The 16,102-nt window shown below is 47.8% G+C and overlaps 1 protein-coding gene across 1 annotated transcript in view; it reads left to right on the top strand.

Moving 5' to 3' along the window:
- LOC127486210 (putative ATP-dependent RNA helicase TDRD12) overlaps window positions 1-16,102 on the top strand; it is a 104,723-nt gene that overhangs the window by 9,713 nt on the left and 78,908 nt on the right. Inside the window, exons 2-6 of the mRNA XM_070063264.1 lie at window positions 5,224-5,382; window positions 7,440-7,552; window positions 11,998-12,117; window positions 14,247-14,302; window positions 15,318-15,403. Coding sequence (XP_069919365.1) covers window positions 5,224-5,382; window positions 7,440-7,552; window positions 11,998-12,117; window positions 14,247-14,302; window positions 15,318-15,403 — 534 coding nt within the window. The remainder of the gene's footprint in view (window positions 1-5,223; window positions 5,383-7,439; window positions 7,553-11,997; window positions 12,118-14,246; window positions 14,303-15,317; window positions 15,404-16,102) is intronic.

Here is a 16,102-nt window from a genome sequence, read left to right as displayed (position 1 = left end):
GCCTAGACTAAGGAAGCCTTTTGAGTCCACAACTCTCAGTATTTGGACAAGGCCAGAAGCAAAGTGGAAGTTCTCTCCTCCCTTTAGAGAAAAGTACATCCTCTTTTGATGGCTGCTGCTTTCCACTGGGGCCTCACAGAGATCCTTCATGTAGAACATTTTTTGCCACAGTATCTTAGCTTTCTATGCTTGACATGTAAAACAAGTCCATATTTAAACAGACTTTTAAAACTTTGAAACTTTTAGAACTCAGCTGTTTTTAAACAAGTAGAACTTAATGAGACAAGGATTATCTACAGTAGGATACAAAAAGACTATTTTCCCAAATATCTATTAACACTTATGTATTTCATCAACCTCATTGCTTTTACAGAGGATCAGATTTTAACCTTACGTCAAAAAAAAAAAAAAACAGATTGATAACTTTTGTAGCTAACAAAAAAATTGTATAACCATGTAAGACTTCCACACACCTTTTGCAGCTTACCTAAACCGTTTTATCTTTTCCCTTCCAATCTTACAATCCATGTCCTTTCTTTATTATTTCACTAAGAAGCACAGTTTTGACTTGGCAACCTTTTTTCCATCTGTTGATTTTCTTGATTTACATTGAAAATAGCAATTTAAAAGCATATCCCGAATTTCAACCTTAGTTACTTCTGAGCAGTCTTGAATTATTTTTATTTATAGACAGCTTATGAAAACCTATTTGTCAACAAATCCAGAGTTTTTCATAGACTGTAAGGTGTTAAGAGTACCTAAGTTTACATGTAGACACATGTATCTCATTTACCTTTACCCAATTTACATTTAGCAACTACACAGATTGTTAGGGTTGGAGTAGCTGGGGGTCTGGCCTTTTGTACCCCCTCTCCCCCCGCCGCCACGGGATGAGAGAACTGACATCAACGGAGACAGGTCACTTCATTAAGGCAAAGAGGGAAAAGCATCCTGTTCTAGAAAAGTCTGGTCTGGAGTGCACTTGGGGCTGGGGTTTTATCTGGTTAAGGAGGGAGTTTGCCACTGTCGCTGTGGGGGAGGGAGAAGACTTTGCAGCTGGTGGAAAGTGGAACTAGGGGGCTCTGGGAAGCCTTGGGAACTTTCCTCAAATCTAATTAGAAAGCTGCCCTGTGCAGCTCATCTATTTAATTAGTTGTTTTGCAAGGAGTCTGGGGGAGGTTGCACCTGGTTCCCCAACCAGAGGAGGTTGCACTGGTTGTCAGAAGGAAGGGAGGAAATGGGGAGGGGGTGGGCTGAGGGCAGAAGGAATGGGGAAGGGGCCGTGAGCCCTTTACAGATGACTGAAGATACTGGCATTGTATCATACTTTGAATTAATGTCAGAATTACATTTATATGGAATTTTATTTTTTATAAAACTGGAAATCAGTTTTATCAACCTGAGATCTGTTAAATGGCCATTTTTCATTTAGTCACCTGCTGTCTGGCAAGGGTTAACATCATTGCAGAACCTGTAATGGTTGCATAGAAGCCAATAGGGATAACAGTTGAAGCCTTCATAGGTAAGCCGATGACAGCCACATTTCATTCCCAGGACAGATTTCTCTTTCTTCTTTGGACCTTGGGAAAGCCTCTAGCACAACTTCAATGGTGTCAGCTAGAAACAAGTTTAAGTAAAAGACAAAGGCCTCTGCCACACTTGGGGAGGCTCGGTTCCTGCACCCTGCTTGGCTGTTGCCGTGAGAGCACACGCTCTTGTTCTGCAGGGAGGGCTCTGCTCCGGCACTGAACCCTGAGCTGCTTCCCGCCCTCTGCTTGGTGGGCTCCACTCTTTCCTTGGGGTGAGTGTCCGGGCTTTTTTTTTTTTTTTTTTTTGGAGGCCAGAGACTAGTTAAAGCAGTGAAAACAGATTTTATTCAGTACCTCCTGAAGAGAGCTGAGCTCCATTACCAGTGGTGCGGAGGTGCCTGGGTGTTTTAAAGGGAGGGCTGGGGTTGGCACAGCTCAAGGGAAGAGTGAGAAGAGGTCATTCAGGGTAAATGCGTGATCCCAGCTGTGTGTGCTAGCTGGAAGTTATGGAAGTTAGCACGCTGTCTTCTTGCAGAAACTGGCATGGCGGCCCTGGCCTCATAGGAGTGGCTACTGAGCAGGGACACACTTCCAGATTTGTAAGCTTTTTTGAGTGAAGTCTCTAAGAATGGAAGGTTGGGGCCTGCCTCAGATGATAGCCTGAACAGTCAGTTCTTCTGGCATTGTGGAGCTTATTCAGGCAGGCAGGCAGGCAGGCAGGCTTGCTTATTTATCAATTTTATTTAAGAGTGACAGGGGTCGGGGGAGAGAAATAGCTCTTATCTACTGATACACTTCCCAAACGCCTACCATGGCCAGGACTGGACTGAAGCCAAAGCTGGCAGTAGGGAACCCATTCCAGGTCTCCTGCATGGGTAGCAGGAATCCAGGTGGGCCATCACTGCTGCCTCCCAGGCTCTGCATTAGCAGGAAGCTGGAGTCAGGAGCTGGAACTGAATATTGAATCTTTAGCACTCTGGCGGGGGGATTCAGTGAGTGTCATGACTGTTAGGCCACATGCTCACCACTCAAGCAAGCACTTTAATGAATAATTGCAGTCATCCCAGGGTTGAGGCCTTGTGCTGCTGGAAGCCGGAATCTGGTTGTCTCTGAGTGCGAAGGACTGAATGGAGCCACATGCCCGGAGTGCTGTTTCTAGGGGCAGCAGCTGTAACTGCGTGCTCCTCTGAGCCCTGCACTGCTCACTTACTCCGTACTCCCTGCTGTCTCGCCCATTGCCGTTCAGGACTTGGCAAGGATGGGAGGGGTGTTGATGTGCAGACATCAGGGCTCCCTGTATGGCTGTTTCAGAATTTCTCCCCCTAATCCTCACTGGCACCGACAGCTCTGATTCCCCGAGCCACAGTGTGACTTTGTGTTGCGTTGTTGCCACTCTGTACAACTGGGAGGTGTTCTGGGATAGTGCCCAGTGAAGTTCCTTCTTTCGAGGGTCAGCTCTCCAGTGTCTGTTGCTTTTGCTAGCTCTTCATTTATTTTGTGTTTTTTCAGGTTCATAATTGTGCTGTGTGTGTAACTTATACACTATTTTGCCCTTGCCAGAATGACTGCTGTTCATTTTCCAGTTATTTATTATGAGAATAGTCAAACATTCAGAAAAATAATACGATTACTAAGGTGAACTCTTCTATTCCTGCCACTGGTAACTTAGACTCCATATCTCTGGGTGTTTCTGCTTCCATACCTTTTCAGTAGACAGAGTTAGGAAAAACCTCTGAAAAATCGTGCGTTCTGGCCGGCGCCGTGGTCCACTTAGCTAATCCTCCGCGTGTGGCACTGGCACCCCAGGTTCTAGTCCCAGTTGGGGCGCTGGATTCTGTCCCGGTTGCTCCTCTTCCAGTCTAGCTCTGCTGTGGCCCGGGAAGGCAGTGGAGGATGGCCCATGTCCTTGGGCCCTGCACCCCATGGGAGACCAGGAGGAAGCACCTGGCTCCTGGCTTCAGATCAGTGCAGCACGCTGGCTGTAGCGGCCATTTGGGGGGTGAGCCAACAGAAGGAAGACCTTTCTCTCTCTATCACTAACTCTGCCTGTCAAAAGAAAAAAATCGTGAGTTCTTTTTTAAAATTTAATTTTATTGGCCAGTGCCGCGGCTCACTAGGGTAATCCTCCGCCTTGCGGCGCCGGCACACCAGGTTCTAGTCCCGGTCGCGGCGCCGGAGTCTGTCCCGATTGCCCCTCTTCCAGGCCAGCTCCCTGCTGTGGCCAGGGAGTGCAGTGGAGGATGGCCCAAGTGCTTGGGCCCTGCACCCCATGGGAGACCAGGAGGAAGCATCTGGCTCCTGGCTTCGGATCAGCGCAGCATCCTGACTGTAGTGGCCATTTGGGGGGTGAGCCAGCAGAAGGAAGACCTTTCTCTCTCTCTCTCTCTCACTGTTTAACTCTCCCTGTCAAAAAACAAATCGTGAGTTCTTTTTTAAAATTTAATTTTATTTATTTGAAAGAGTTACACAGAGAGGTAGAGACAGAAAGAGAGGTCTTCCATCTGCTGGTTCACTCCCCAGATGGCTGCAACAGCTGGAGCTGTGCCAGTCGGAAGCCAGGAGCTTCCTCCAGGTCTCCCATATGGGTGCAGGGACCCAAGTTCTTGGGCCATCTTCTGCTGCTTTCCCAGGCCACAGCAGAGAGCTGGATTGGAAGTGGAGCAGCCGGGACTCGAACCGGCACCCCTATGGAATGCTGGCGCTTCAGGCCAGGGCTTTAACCCTCTGCACCACAGCGTCTGCCCCAAATCATGAGTTTTTAGTGATGTTGTCAATCAAACTTAATTTGGGGGTGACTGGTGCTGTGGCATAATAGGCTAAGCCTTTGCCTGTGGTGCCAGCATCCCTTATGGGCACCAGTTCATGTCTTAGCTACTCCTCTTCTATCCAGCTCTATTGTATGGGCTGGAAAAGCAGTAAAAGATGGTCCAAGTATTTGGGCCCCTGAACCTGCATGGGAGACCTAGAAGAAGCTCCTGGCTCCTGGTCTCGGATCTGCCCAGCTCTGGCCATTGTGGGCATTTGGGGATTGAACTAGCGGATGAAAGACCTTTTTCTCTGTCTCTCCCTCTCTCTCTAACTCTACCTCTCAAATAAATAAAATCTTTTAAAAAATTTAATTTTCCATTTTATAATTCTTTCCCCTAACAATAAAAATAACAATAGTAGATAACAATAGTAGGTAATAATAACAAGAGTAGATAAGACCCATTCAGAGAAGTCAGTCGAAGTTTCATCCTTATTCTTTCTACTCCATTCTTTTCTCCTGTAGGAGGTAATCTGTATTTGTTTTGGTTCATCTGCTGTCATTTAAAAAAATATGAGCAGGCTGTATATATATTCATACTTATTTTTCTTACACAAAAAGAATACTAAAAATGTTCTGAACCTTTTATATATATGGATGTTTTAATAAGTATTTTAAGAATAAGAATATTTTTAATATTTATATTTTTAAGCTACAGGAGACCAAATAGAACTGATTGCTTTTTGAGTTGTACTACATAATTGAGAATTGCATATTATTGATCACATGTTTTAAATTTTATCTTTGGCTCTTTCGTATGACCATTTAAGAGAAAGGTAGTTGTCAAAAATGATAGATCACTGAAATTAGAAAGTTACATGGTTCTAAGGTTTATTTGGTTTTAAAAGAAATCATGCATGATTTTATAATCTTTTAAAAATTCTGCAGGTTGAAGATCCAGATTGCTTCTGGGTTATTATAAAAGGATGTAGTCCCTTTTTGGATCATGAAGTCGACTATCAAAAACTAAATAGCGCCATGAATGACTTCTATAACAGCATGTGTAAAGATATAGAAATAAAACCATTAATGTTGGAAGAAGGACAGGTATGTATCTGAATGCACTTTATTTATTGTATCTTTATTATTATTTGAAGATTTATTTAGTTGAAAGGCAAAGTTAGAGGGACAGATAGATCTTCCATGCTCTAGGTCAATCCCCAAATGGCCTTAATGACCAGGACTGGGCCAGGCCGAAGCCAGGAGTCAGGAGTTCCATCAGGATCTCCCACGTGGGTGCAGGGACCCAAGGACTCAGACCATCTTCCTTTGCTTTCGCAGGCTCATTAGCAGGGAACCAGACTGGAAGTGGAGCAGCCGGAACTGGAACCAGCACCAGCCTTTAATTATCCTATCTTGAAACACTAATCAGGATGTAGGGGTGGGTGTTTGGCCAGGTAGTTGAAACACCACCATGTTAGAGTGTTTACATTCGGTTCCTGATTCTAGCTTCCTGCTAATACACAGACCCTGGGAAGCACCAGATGATAGCTCAAGTAATTAGGTCCCTGTTACCCACCTGAGAGACCTGGATTGAGTTCCTAGCTCATAGCCTTCACCCTCTCCCCCACGGCTGTTGTGGTCCTTGGGGAGTGAATCATTGGGTGGGAGTGCTCTGTCTACCAGATAATTGTTAAAAATATTTCAGGAGCTTAGAATGATGAATGTGATTAGAGTATTTTAACGTTCATGGCTGTTGCCTTGTGTTAGGTTTTTGGGTTGCATGAGACTCAGGCTGATGGTGGCAGGGGGTGGTGCTTGTGTAGGTCCAAGTGGGGCCTTGGGATAGATGCCATCCAGATCCAGGTGTTAGGGCCGTCTTCCTGGCGGTGGGAGCCAGGGCAGGTATACAGACCTTGGCAAAGAGGACCTGGGGTTTTCAGTTCTGGGCCGTGCCTCCCTCTTTGGTTGCTCATGGCTTTGACCGACTTGGGATTGTTTCTGCTCTGTGCTCCACATCAGGGCTTCTTTGCTTTCGTGCAGCCTCAGCCACCATTGCTGTGGTCTGATTTTCTCTTGGGTCAGCCATCGTTCCAAGTGTGAACTTCGGTAATAGCATGGAGGGGAAGGACATGAACACTCGTTAGGAGGGAGACAAGACCTCATCTGATTTCCTTCCCTCGTGCCCACAAATGTCCTTAGTGACCAATTTGTTATTTTTCCATACCAGTGACATACTGGAGGGATGGAACGGGGTCAGTGGTCCTTTAAGTGTAGTCTTGTTTGGGAAAGCATGATGGCCTCCTCACAGTGAGCATTTACCCAGGAGGTGAGCACTTTCTCCCTGTCCTTTTGTGGAGAGGTGGTTAAACAGGACACTGTGAATAGATTGAGGGTCACTTGTTTTGAAGAACAGGCGTGCTGTTACCTTCACGTGGGTTTAACATGGGAGAGAGCGCCACTTGCAAGCCATGCTAGGGTGACCCCTCCTTCGTGGCACTGCTGTGAGTGTTTCACTTCATGCTCTCTCCATTCAGTGGCTGTCACTGCCCGAATCCACTTTCATTTGTTTTCTTTTTTTTTAAAGAGTGATTTATTTATTTGAAAGTCAGAGTTACGCAGAGAGGAGAGGCAGAGAGAGAGAGGAGATCTTCTACTCCCTGGTACACTGCCCAGTTGGCCGCGACAACCAGAGCTGTGCCGATCCAATGCCAGGGACCAGGAGGAAGCTCCTGGTGCAGGGGTCCAGGGACGTGGCCGATCTTCTACTGCTTTCCCATCCATAGCAGAGAGCTGGATTGGAAGTGGAGCAGCCGGGGCTCGAACCGGCGCCAATATAGGATGCCAGCACTGCAGGTAGTGGCTTTACAGGATATGCCACAGCACGGGCCCCTCATTTGTTTCAATATGGTGATTTCTCCCACTCCTTCTGTATTGGTGAGCTGGAATTCTTCCTGTTTAGCACTTTCCTTTCAGCTGATCTCTGCTTTCTGGGGGCCTTTTCCTGGGAGACAGTGCTCAGTTTGGGCAGCCTCCTGCACCTGTGTCATCTCCTGTAAGTGGGGTACAGGCTGAGACGATGTGGAGAGGAGCCTTTAGGGCTGTCATCACGTGACTAGAGGTTTTACTGCTGAACGTAATAAAGCCTGCCTTCTGTTTTGCAGGTCTGCGTGGTGTATTGTCCGGAGCTCCGGTGCTGGTGCAGGGCTGTCATTAAGTCAATCATGTCTTCAGCAGACCATTACCTGGCAGAGTGTTTCCTTGTAGACTTCGCCAGGTACATCCAGTAAAATCTAAAAAGTACGTATGTGTGTTTTTTTTTTTTTATTTAATGAGCATAAATTTCCAAAGTACAGCTTATGGATTACAAGAGCTTCTCCCCCCCGTAACTTCCCTCCCACCCACAACGCTCCCCTCTCCCACTCCCTCTCCCCTTCCCCTTCACATCACGATTAATTTTCAATTATCTTTATATATAGAAGATCAATTTAGCATATGTTAAGATTTCCACATTTTGCTCCCACACAGAAACACAAAGTGTAAAATACTATTTGAGTACTACTTACAGCATTAATTATGCACCTAAGAGTAATTGTGTATTAATTACAGAGTTCAACCAATAGTTTTAAGTAGAATATAAAATGCATCTTTTGTATTGTTGTGGCTTCCCCCCAACCCTGACCTCCCTCCCTCCCGTGGCCCTCCCCTCCCCCACTCCCTCTCCCATCCCGCCCTTCATCACGTTTCATTTTCAATTACCTTCATATACTGAAGATCAACTTAGTATATACTAAGCAGGGATTTCCACAGGCTGCACTCACACAACCGAACCAGGTATAGGGTATTGTTCGACTAGTAGTGTTGTTTTTAAGTTTCATAGTAAAACACATTAAGGACAGAGATCCTATATGGGGAGCATGTACCCAGTGACTCCCGTTGTTGATTTAACAATTGGCACACTTATTTATGCTGTCAGCAATCACCCGAGCCTCTTGCTATGAGCTGTCTAGGCTATGGAAGCCCCTTGAGTTCACCAACTCTGAATTTGTTTAGACGTATGTGTGGTTTTATGTCTGTTTGCCTTACTCTCTTTAAGGAGATAATGATGAATTTTAAAGGAGAATGTCAGTTTTTAAAGTAAGGGGATTACCTTTTGCAAAAAGAAGACATTGAGAGTTTTTGTGCCTTAAGAAATGAAAACTTGGGCCAGGCATTTGGCGCGGTGATGAAGTCACGACTTGGATGCCTGTGCGTCACATCAGAGTGCCTGCACTTGAATCTCAGCTCCACTCTCCACTCTGGTTTTCTGCCAGTGCACCCCCGGGAGGCAGCAGATGAGGGCTCAAGTTGACCCCTGCCACCCACACGGGAGACGGAGTTCTGGACTCCTGGTGTCAGCCTGGCTGTTGCCGCATTTGAGAAATGAATCAACCAGTGGACAGGCATCTGTGTTTGTCTCTCTGTCTCTGACTTTCAGATAAATGATGAAGGAAGACTGCAGGTTTCCATTCTGCGTGCATGACTAGGGGAGCAAATGGTCCTAATGAGGACAGAGAGAGTGACTGTGCCCTTTCTCCACTTGCCTGCCTAGGGTGGGGCAGGGCAGGTTCAGGCTGTTCCCTGCTCGTCTCCTGGGTGCCCTGTGCCAGCTGCTCTCTGGCCTGTCCTCTTAGTTTGCACGTGGGATGGGGTGGGTCCTTCAGTGCGGTTTGCCTCACCACCAGGAGGTAGAGAGAAACTCTCCGTGTCTCCACAGAGGAGGAAATTGATGGCCACCCTCAGGTTGCAGAGAGCAGATTATATACTCAAGTGTGTATTCCTGGTTGTTCTGCGTCTCAGAGTAAAGGTGTGGCTATCACGTAGGGTGCGGAGACAGTTCAGGCTCGTCCTGACTGTAACCTTCATTGACTGTGGGACTGCATGTCACAGCTCACTAGAAAACATTAGCACATCACTGTGTTCCTAAAGTTGTATTGATAAAATGCATGAAGTTTTAATAAATGGTTTCTGGGTGGGGAGGGGGGAGGGAACATGCCAGCACACGAGGCTGGTGCTATGGTATAGTAGGTTAAGTCTCTGCCTGCCGTGCCAGCATCCTGTATGGGCACCCGTTCGGATCCCAGCTGCTCCACTTTGAATCCAGCTCCCTACTCATGGCCTTGGAGAACAGCAGAAGATGACCCAAGTGCTTGGGCCCTTGCACCCACGTGGGAGACCCAAAGAAGCCCCTGGCTTCCGATTGGCCCAGCTCTGGCCATTGTAGCTATTTGGGGAGTGAGCCAGAGAATGGAAGACCAACCTCTCTGTCTTTCCCTCTCTCTGTCTATAACTTTACCTCTCAAATAAATAAATGTTAAGAAAAAGCTAGCACAAGTCACTGTTGGTGTTTAGTGATAATTGTCCCATGGTTTGTCCCAGAGTAAGAGGATGTCCATTTAATAGGCAAACACAAGGACTCTTATTCCGCTGTGAAAAGAGCAGAGCCAGCTAGCCTTCGGTGCAGTAAGAGGTGTCTCACACGTAGAGGAGTTTCGTGGCAGAAGGGCTCATCAGACATGGAGGATTTGCAGATACTTAAGGGAAAAGTAGGTGCCTCCCCAGCTTTGGATTCTGCACCTCTGTGACCATAATTGTTATAAAAGTACTTGGGGGCCGGCGCCGTGGCTCACTAGGCTAATCCTCCGCCTTGCGGTGCCAGCACACCGGGCGCCGGATTCTGTCCCGGTTGCCCCTCTTCCAGGCCGGCTCTCTGCTGTTGCCAGGGAAGTGCAGTGGAGGATGGCCCAAGTGCTTGGGCCCTGCACCCCATGGAAGACCAGGAGAAGTACCTGGCTCCTGCCTTCGGATCAGTGTGGTGCGCCGGCCGCAGCACGCCACAGCAGCCATTGGAGGGTGAACCAACGGCAAAGGAAGACCTTTCTCTCTGTCTCTCTCTCACTGTCCACTCTGCCTGTCAAAAAAAATAAAAAAAGTACTTGGGGTCAGGGCTGTGGCATAGCGGTACAGTCACCAACTGCAGTGCCGGCATCCCATATAGGTGCCGGTTAAAAAGCCCAGGCTGCTTCACTTCTGACCCAGCTCTCTGCTATGGCCTGGGAAAGCCAAGTCCTTGGGCCCCTGCACCCGTGTGCAGGAGGACCTGGAAGAAGTTCCTGGCTCCTGGCTGCAGATCCGCACAGCTCCAGCCAGTGTGACCAATTGGAGAGTGAACCTGTGGATGGAAGACCCCTCCCTCCCCCAATCCTTCCCCCTCTCCTTCCCCCCTCCCTCCCTCCCTCTCTCCCTCCCCCTCTCCCTTCCCCCCTCTCCCTTTCCCCCTCTCCCTCTGTGCAACTCTTTCAAATAAATAAATCTTTTTTTTTTTTTTAAGTACTTACTGTGTTTAGCTCTCTGGGGAGCTTTTCCTTTTGTATTTGGTGTTTTGAGTTTATTTTTGGCAAGAAAATCAAATGATTAAGTAGAGCTCTAACCTGTCTAAGACAAAGGGTAGGGCTTCAGGGAAGAGAGCTGCTTGATGGTGAGGAAATACGTTGACATGTCTGTTGCTTGCCTTACTTGTCACCTCGCCGTCCATCAGCTGTTTTGTGCAAAGTTGGCAAATACTAATTTTTAAAACATCTGTTCATAGACAGCAATGTTGGAGTAATTCTGGTCACGTAGTAAATGGAATTTATTTCACAGGCTTATTCATTGTTATTCAGTGTTTCCTTTTATTTTTCACTTTTTATGTATTTGAAAGGCAGAGAGACAGAGAGAGAGAGAGAGAGAGAGCGAGCGCGCGAGCACGTGCCTTCTTGTTTCACTTCTAAAATACCTACAACAGCCCTGGGTAGGCCATGCTGGAGCCAGGAACTGGAAACTCAATGTGGTCTCTCCTGTGGGTGGCAGAGACCCAGCCACCTGCTGCCTCCCAGGGCCTGCACCAGCAGGAGGCTGATTGGGTGTGGAACAAGAACTGGAGCCCGGGTGTTCTGACTCGAGATCAGGGCATCCCAAGCAGCATCCCAGCAGGGAGGCCGCATGCCTGCCCCTGTGCAGTATTTCTGTTCCTTCTTTCCCTCCTTCCTCTCTTCCTCCCTCCTTCCCTCCTTCCTTCTGATTTGTGGTATGAAAGGCAGAGTGACAGAAAAGGAGAGAAAGAAAGAGAAGTGTATCTTTCATCCTTTGGTTTACTCCTGCAAATACCCACCACAGCCAAGCTGAAACCAGGAACCCAGAACTCCACCTGAGTTTCCCATGTGGGCACAGGGACCCAAGTACTTGAATTGTCTTCACTGATGTCCCAGGCGCATTAGCAAGGAGCTGGATCGGCAGTGGATCTGGGCCCAAGCTGGCACTCGCATGGACACTGGCACCGTGGGTGGCGCCTTCACCTGCACCACAGTGCCAGCTGCACAGTGTGTCTTAACCTGAGGAGCCTCACCAGATACACTCTCCCTGAATTCCTGCCCCTGTGCCATGAAATTTTGATGCCACAGATACACTGAATCACTATGTAGGATCTCTCTGCTTTTACAGGAAGATTTTTTTCCACCCTCCAAGAAGCAGTTTTGTTCCCTTGGCCAGATGTCTCCAGGCATCTGTTGGAGGCTGTGTTAGAATCAGAAAGGCATGTCTTTACTTTGTTTTACGGCAAGCATGTTACTGACCTAGGTGAACTATAAAGGAGTCTGTTCTGTGTTGTGTGTTTTATAATGGAACTCTCTCTGCTTCATTTGTCAGCATCCGAGTTGCAGTGGAATCATTTATGCAGCTTCCCTACAGAGCAAAAAAGTTCCGGTTGTACTGCATGAAGCCTGTTACATTGCACATTGACTTCTGTGAAGACAGCGCCGAGATTGTGTAAGTACAGGTTCTGAAGTCACAGGAATCATGAGTAAACGCCTTCAGTTTGTGTCTGCATTTATGTGCCATCAGTTACCTGCGAGCAGGTTTTGAAGGTCTGGGTTCTGCAGGAGGCAGCCTCTGAGTTGGTGCTGGTCAAACTGGCTGTGAGTAGAATTCTCAGGCACCCCCTCCCAGGCCAGAGCTCTGTGCCTTTTGACTTAAAAAAAAACTTATAAAAAGTAGTAGAGGCCGGCGCCGCGGCTCAATAGGCTAATCCTCCGCCTTGCGGCGTCAGTACACGGGGTTCTAGTCCCGGTCGGGGCGTCGGATTCTGTCCCGGTTGCCCCTCTTCCAGGCCAGCTCTCTGCTGTGGCCAGGGTGTGCAGTGGAGGATGGCCCAAGTCCTTGGGCCTTGCACCCCATGGGAGACCAGGAGAAGCACCTGGCTCCTGCCTTCGGATCAGCGCGGTGCGCCGGCTGCAGCGCGCCAGCCGTGGTGGCCATTGGAGGGTGAACCAACGGCAAAGGAAGACCTTTCTCTCTCTCTCTCACTGTCCACTCTGCCTGTCAAAAAAAAAAAAAAAAAAAAAGTAGTAGAGTAATTCTAAAGAAAAGCTTTCATGAAATAAAACTGCTGGAGCATTAAAAAAATGTTGACCACATGCCTGCCTCTGTCCCACGTCTTTCCTCCTGGAGGCCTCTGTGGGCTGTGCAGGCTTTGACCTTCCCACCCTCCATTGGTGCACTTACATACCCATGTGATCGTGGATCCTGCCCTCTGTCAGTGCCTGTACACACCCCTGTGCGCCTGGATCTCGCCCTCTGTCGGTGCACTTAGACACCCCTGTGAGCCTGGATCTCGCCCTCTGTGGATGCACTTACATACCCCTGTGAGCCTGGATCCTCCCCTCTGTCCGTGAGGTTAGACACCTCTGTGGGCATGGACTTTCTTAGGAAGAGAACAGGCTCTCTTGTTTGCAGAATTAACTTAGGAGTAGCTGTGGAGGTTCTTTGCCAATCCATATCCCTCTCCTAACCACTTTGAGTCTTTTTCATGGGTGACTATGACCGATGTGGTTATTGGATTTAACTGCCCCCCCCATTTGATCTTTAAAATAACTCTTGGAAGGAATGGATCTTGTGATACAGCCGATTAAGCCACTGCTTGGGGCACCTTTGGTTCCATACTGGAGTACCTGATGTAAGTCCTGGCTGCCCACTTCCAGGACAGCTTCCTGCTAATGCCCTAGGAGACAGCAAATGGTGGATCGAATCCTGAGTACCTGCCACCTGTGAGGGAGACCTGAGTGGAGTTCCGGGCTCCTGGTTTCGGCATGGTCCAGGCCCAGTTGTTGAAGACATTTGGAGAGTGAACCAGTAGATAGAAGATTTCTCTCTCTCTCTTGCCCTCTCTGATGCTCTGCCTTTCAAATAAATAAAAATGAATAAACATTTAAAAAACTAAAATAACTCTTGAAGTATGGTGGTAGCATATCTGATAGATCCAAACAAGAGAAATGTAAATATATTATTCTGATCTTGACTTTTTATTTTATTTTTATTCCTTCTAAATACTGGTTTCTCCTGATTTTCTACTGCCTATACCTTTTCCTGTGATTTTCTTTCCAAAGCATAGGCAAGATGTAGAAAGGTTAAGTTGATAGAGATCAAATGGGAGGTGGAGAATGGGTGCTCTAGTGGGCAGAGTGAGGACCATAGCAGCCGCTTCCCCACAGCTGCCCCTACACTGTTGGCTTAGCCGACATGTACTGATCCCTCTCTGTGCCAGCCTGTGGAGACGCAGTGATCTCAGAATCGCTGCCCCAGGGAGCTTGTGTTTTGATTTGTCACAGGTAACTGATGTTGCAGCAGGCAGTGCCAGGTGGTGAGCACAGGTCACCTCACTGGGGCTCCTGGGATGTGAGTTTGTGTTGGTGCAAGCAGCAGTGTGGAGGGGGTGTGTCACAGGAAGTAGCTGGGGTCTTTATCCCCACCCAGAGCAGGGCCAGAGCTATACTGTCTGTTGTGTGCATCGTGTGCTTGATTGGTCATGCAGAAAAAGCCCTGTGTGTGGTTTACAAAGCAAGGTTAGTGTACTAGCCTTGGGGTTTTGTTTAATGAAGTTGCCCTGTTCACTGTTTCAGACCTGCCAAGAAGTGGGACAGTGCCGCTGTTCAGTACTTTCAGAATGTCCTGAAAGGTAAGCCGGTGCGCACTCAGAGCCTGCTTTGAACTGCCGCCGAGGTCGCTCAGCCTTCTGTGGGTGCAGGCTTGGCCAGGTGCCTATCTGGCTGTTTGACCCTCTTGGCAGGTTTCCCTAAGTACCTGCAGCTGCTTCTGCCCAGTACTCAGCACCCCTGCAGCTTTGTAGGTGAACGGGGAGGTCAGTAGCTGACAGCTGATCAGAAGGGGGCCTTTTGTGGGGGGGATGCCTGCACGAGAATAGTGTCCACTGCTTTGCTTGCATAGAAGCTGCAACACTGCAGAGTAAATGGACACAGATGTTATTAGACCAGCAGTTGCTGGAAAGCCTAGCTTTGTTCAGTGAGTGAGATTATAGGAAGTGGGTGTTTGCTATATAATAATCAGTTGCTGATTTAAGATGTGTAAAGTGTCATTGACAACCTGTGTAGTGGCTCTCTTCATTTCATGTCAGTGTCTCTTGTGGCATCTGTCCTGACCCCTGGCAGTCAGAAGCCTAGTGACTCTGTCTGCTTCTTAAGGCTGTAGGCTGTTCAGAAGAGTTAGGGAGTGTGAAATGCCTGTGGGACGGCCTGGTACCTAATTGAGTCCTGCCTCCTCTTCTGAGCTGTCCTGCAACACTGGGGAAAGGAAAACCAAGTGCTCTGATGTTGGAAGGAACTGGAGGTTGGAAGGGTCGCTAGATTTGGAATTTGGGCCCTTGTGAGCTCTCTGGGGCTTCTGGGAAGTGAGCATGGGGGTTTGGATGAGGCCGACCATTGGGAGGACCAAGAAGTACCCTGGAGGGGGAGGCATTTGAAGGGTGGCAGGAGGATGCTGTTGATGGGATAAAGGGCTTACTTATAACACCACTGGCCGAAGAGCCTTTTTCACGGCTCCTAGGAAGACTTTGGTCATTTTGGCACTGGGAACTTTTTCGTGGTTGGCAGAGATTAACAGATGGGAAATAGCCATGATTTTCTCAAGAACGCTTTTAATGTCAGCTGATTTGAGTTTTCTTTTGTGCCATCTAGCAACTACCCAGGTAGAAGCCAAGTTATGTGCTGTGGAAGAAGACACTTTTGAGGTTTACCTTTATGTAACCATAAAAAATGAAAAAGTAAGTTGTATTTTAAATTTTAAATTCTATTTTAAATTCTACTTTAGTAAAACAGTGAATAAATGCCAAGTAAAACAGTGTAATTCATGCAGCATAGAAATCATCTTAATATTTCAAAGTCTTAAGTTAAAAGTAGCCAGGACTGTGTATTTTCTATTGATTATTTTTAAAAAATACTTCATTTTATTTAGTGATGGGCAAAAATTATTATAGTAATAAGTCTGAACTGTTGTTTCCTTATGATTTTTAGAAATGACTCATTTGTGGGCCGGCGCCGCAGCTCACTAGGCTAATCCTCCGCCTTGCGGCGCTGGCACACCGGGTTCTAGTCCCGGTCGGGGCGCCGGATTCTGTCCCGGTTGCCCCTCTTCCAGGCCAGCTCTCTGCTGTGGCCAGGGAGTGCAGTGGAGGATGGCCCAGGTGCTTGGGCCCTGCACCCCATGGGAGACCAGGAAAAGCACCTGGCTCCTGGCTCCTGCCATCGGATCAGCGCAGTGCGCCGGCCGCAGCGCACCGGCCGCGGCGGCCATTGGAGGGTGAACCAACGGCAAAAGGAAGACCTTTCTCTCTGTCTCTCTCTCTCACTGTCCACTCTGCCTGTCCAAAAAAAGAAAAAAAAAAAAAAAAAGAAATGACTCATTTGCTACCATGTCAGTTCACTGCTCTCGCCTGCTCTGGGGTTTGTTCACAGTGTATTTT

This window comes from Oryctolagus cuniculus, chromosome 18 (genome assembly GCF_964237555.1).
Source record: "Oryctolagus cuniculus chromosome 18, mOryCun1.1, whole genome shotgun sequence".
NCBI lineage: Eukaryota > Metazoa > Chordata > Mammalia > Lagomorpha > Leporidae > Oryctolagus > Oryctolagus cuniculus.
The sequence above is the reverse complement of the archived record's forward strand: the minus strand, read 5'-3'. Positions and strand labels throughout refer to the sequence as shown.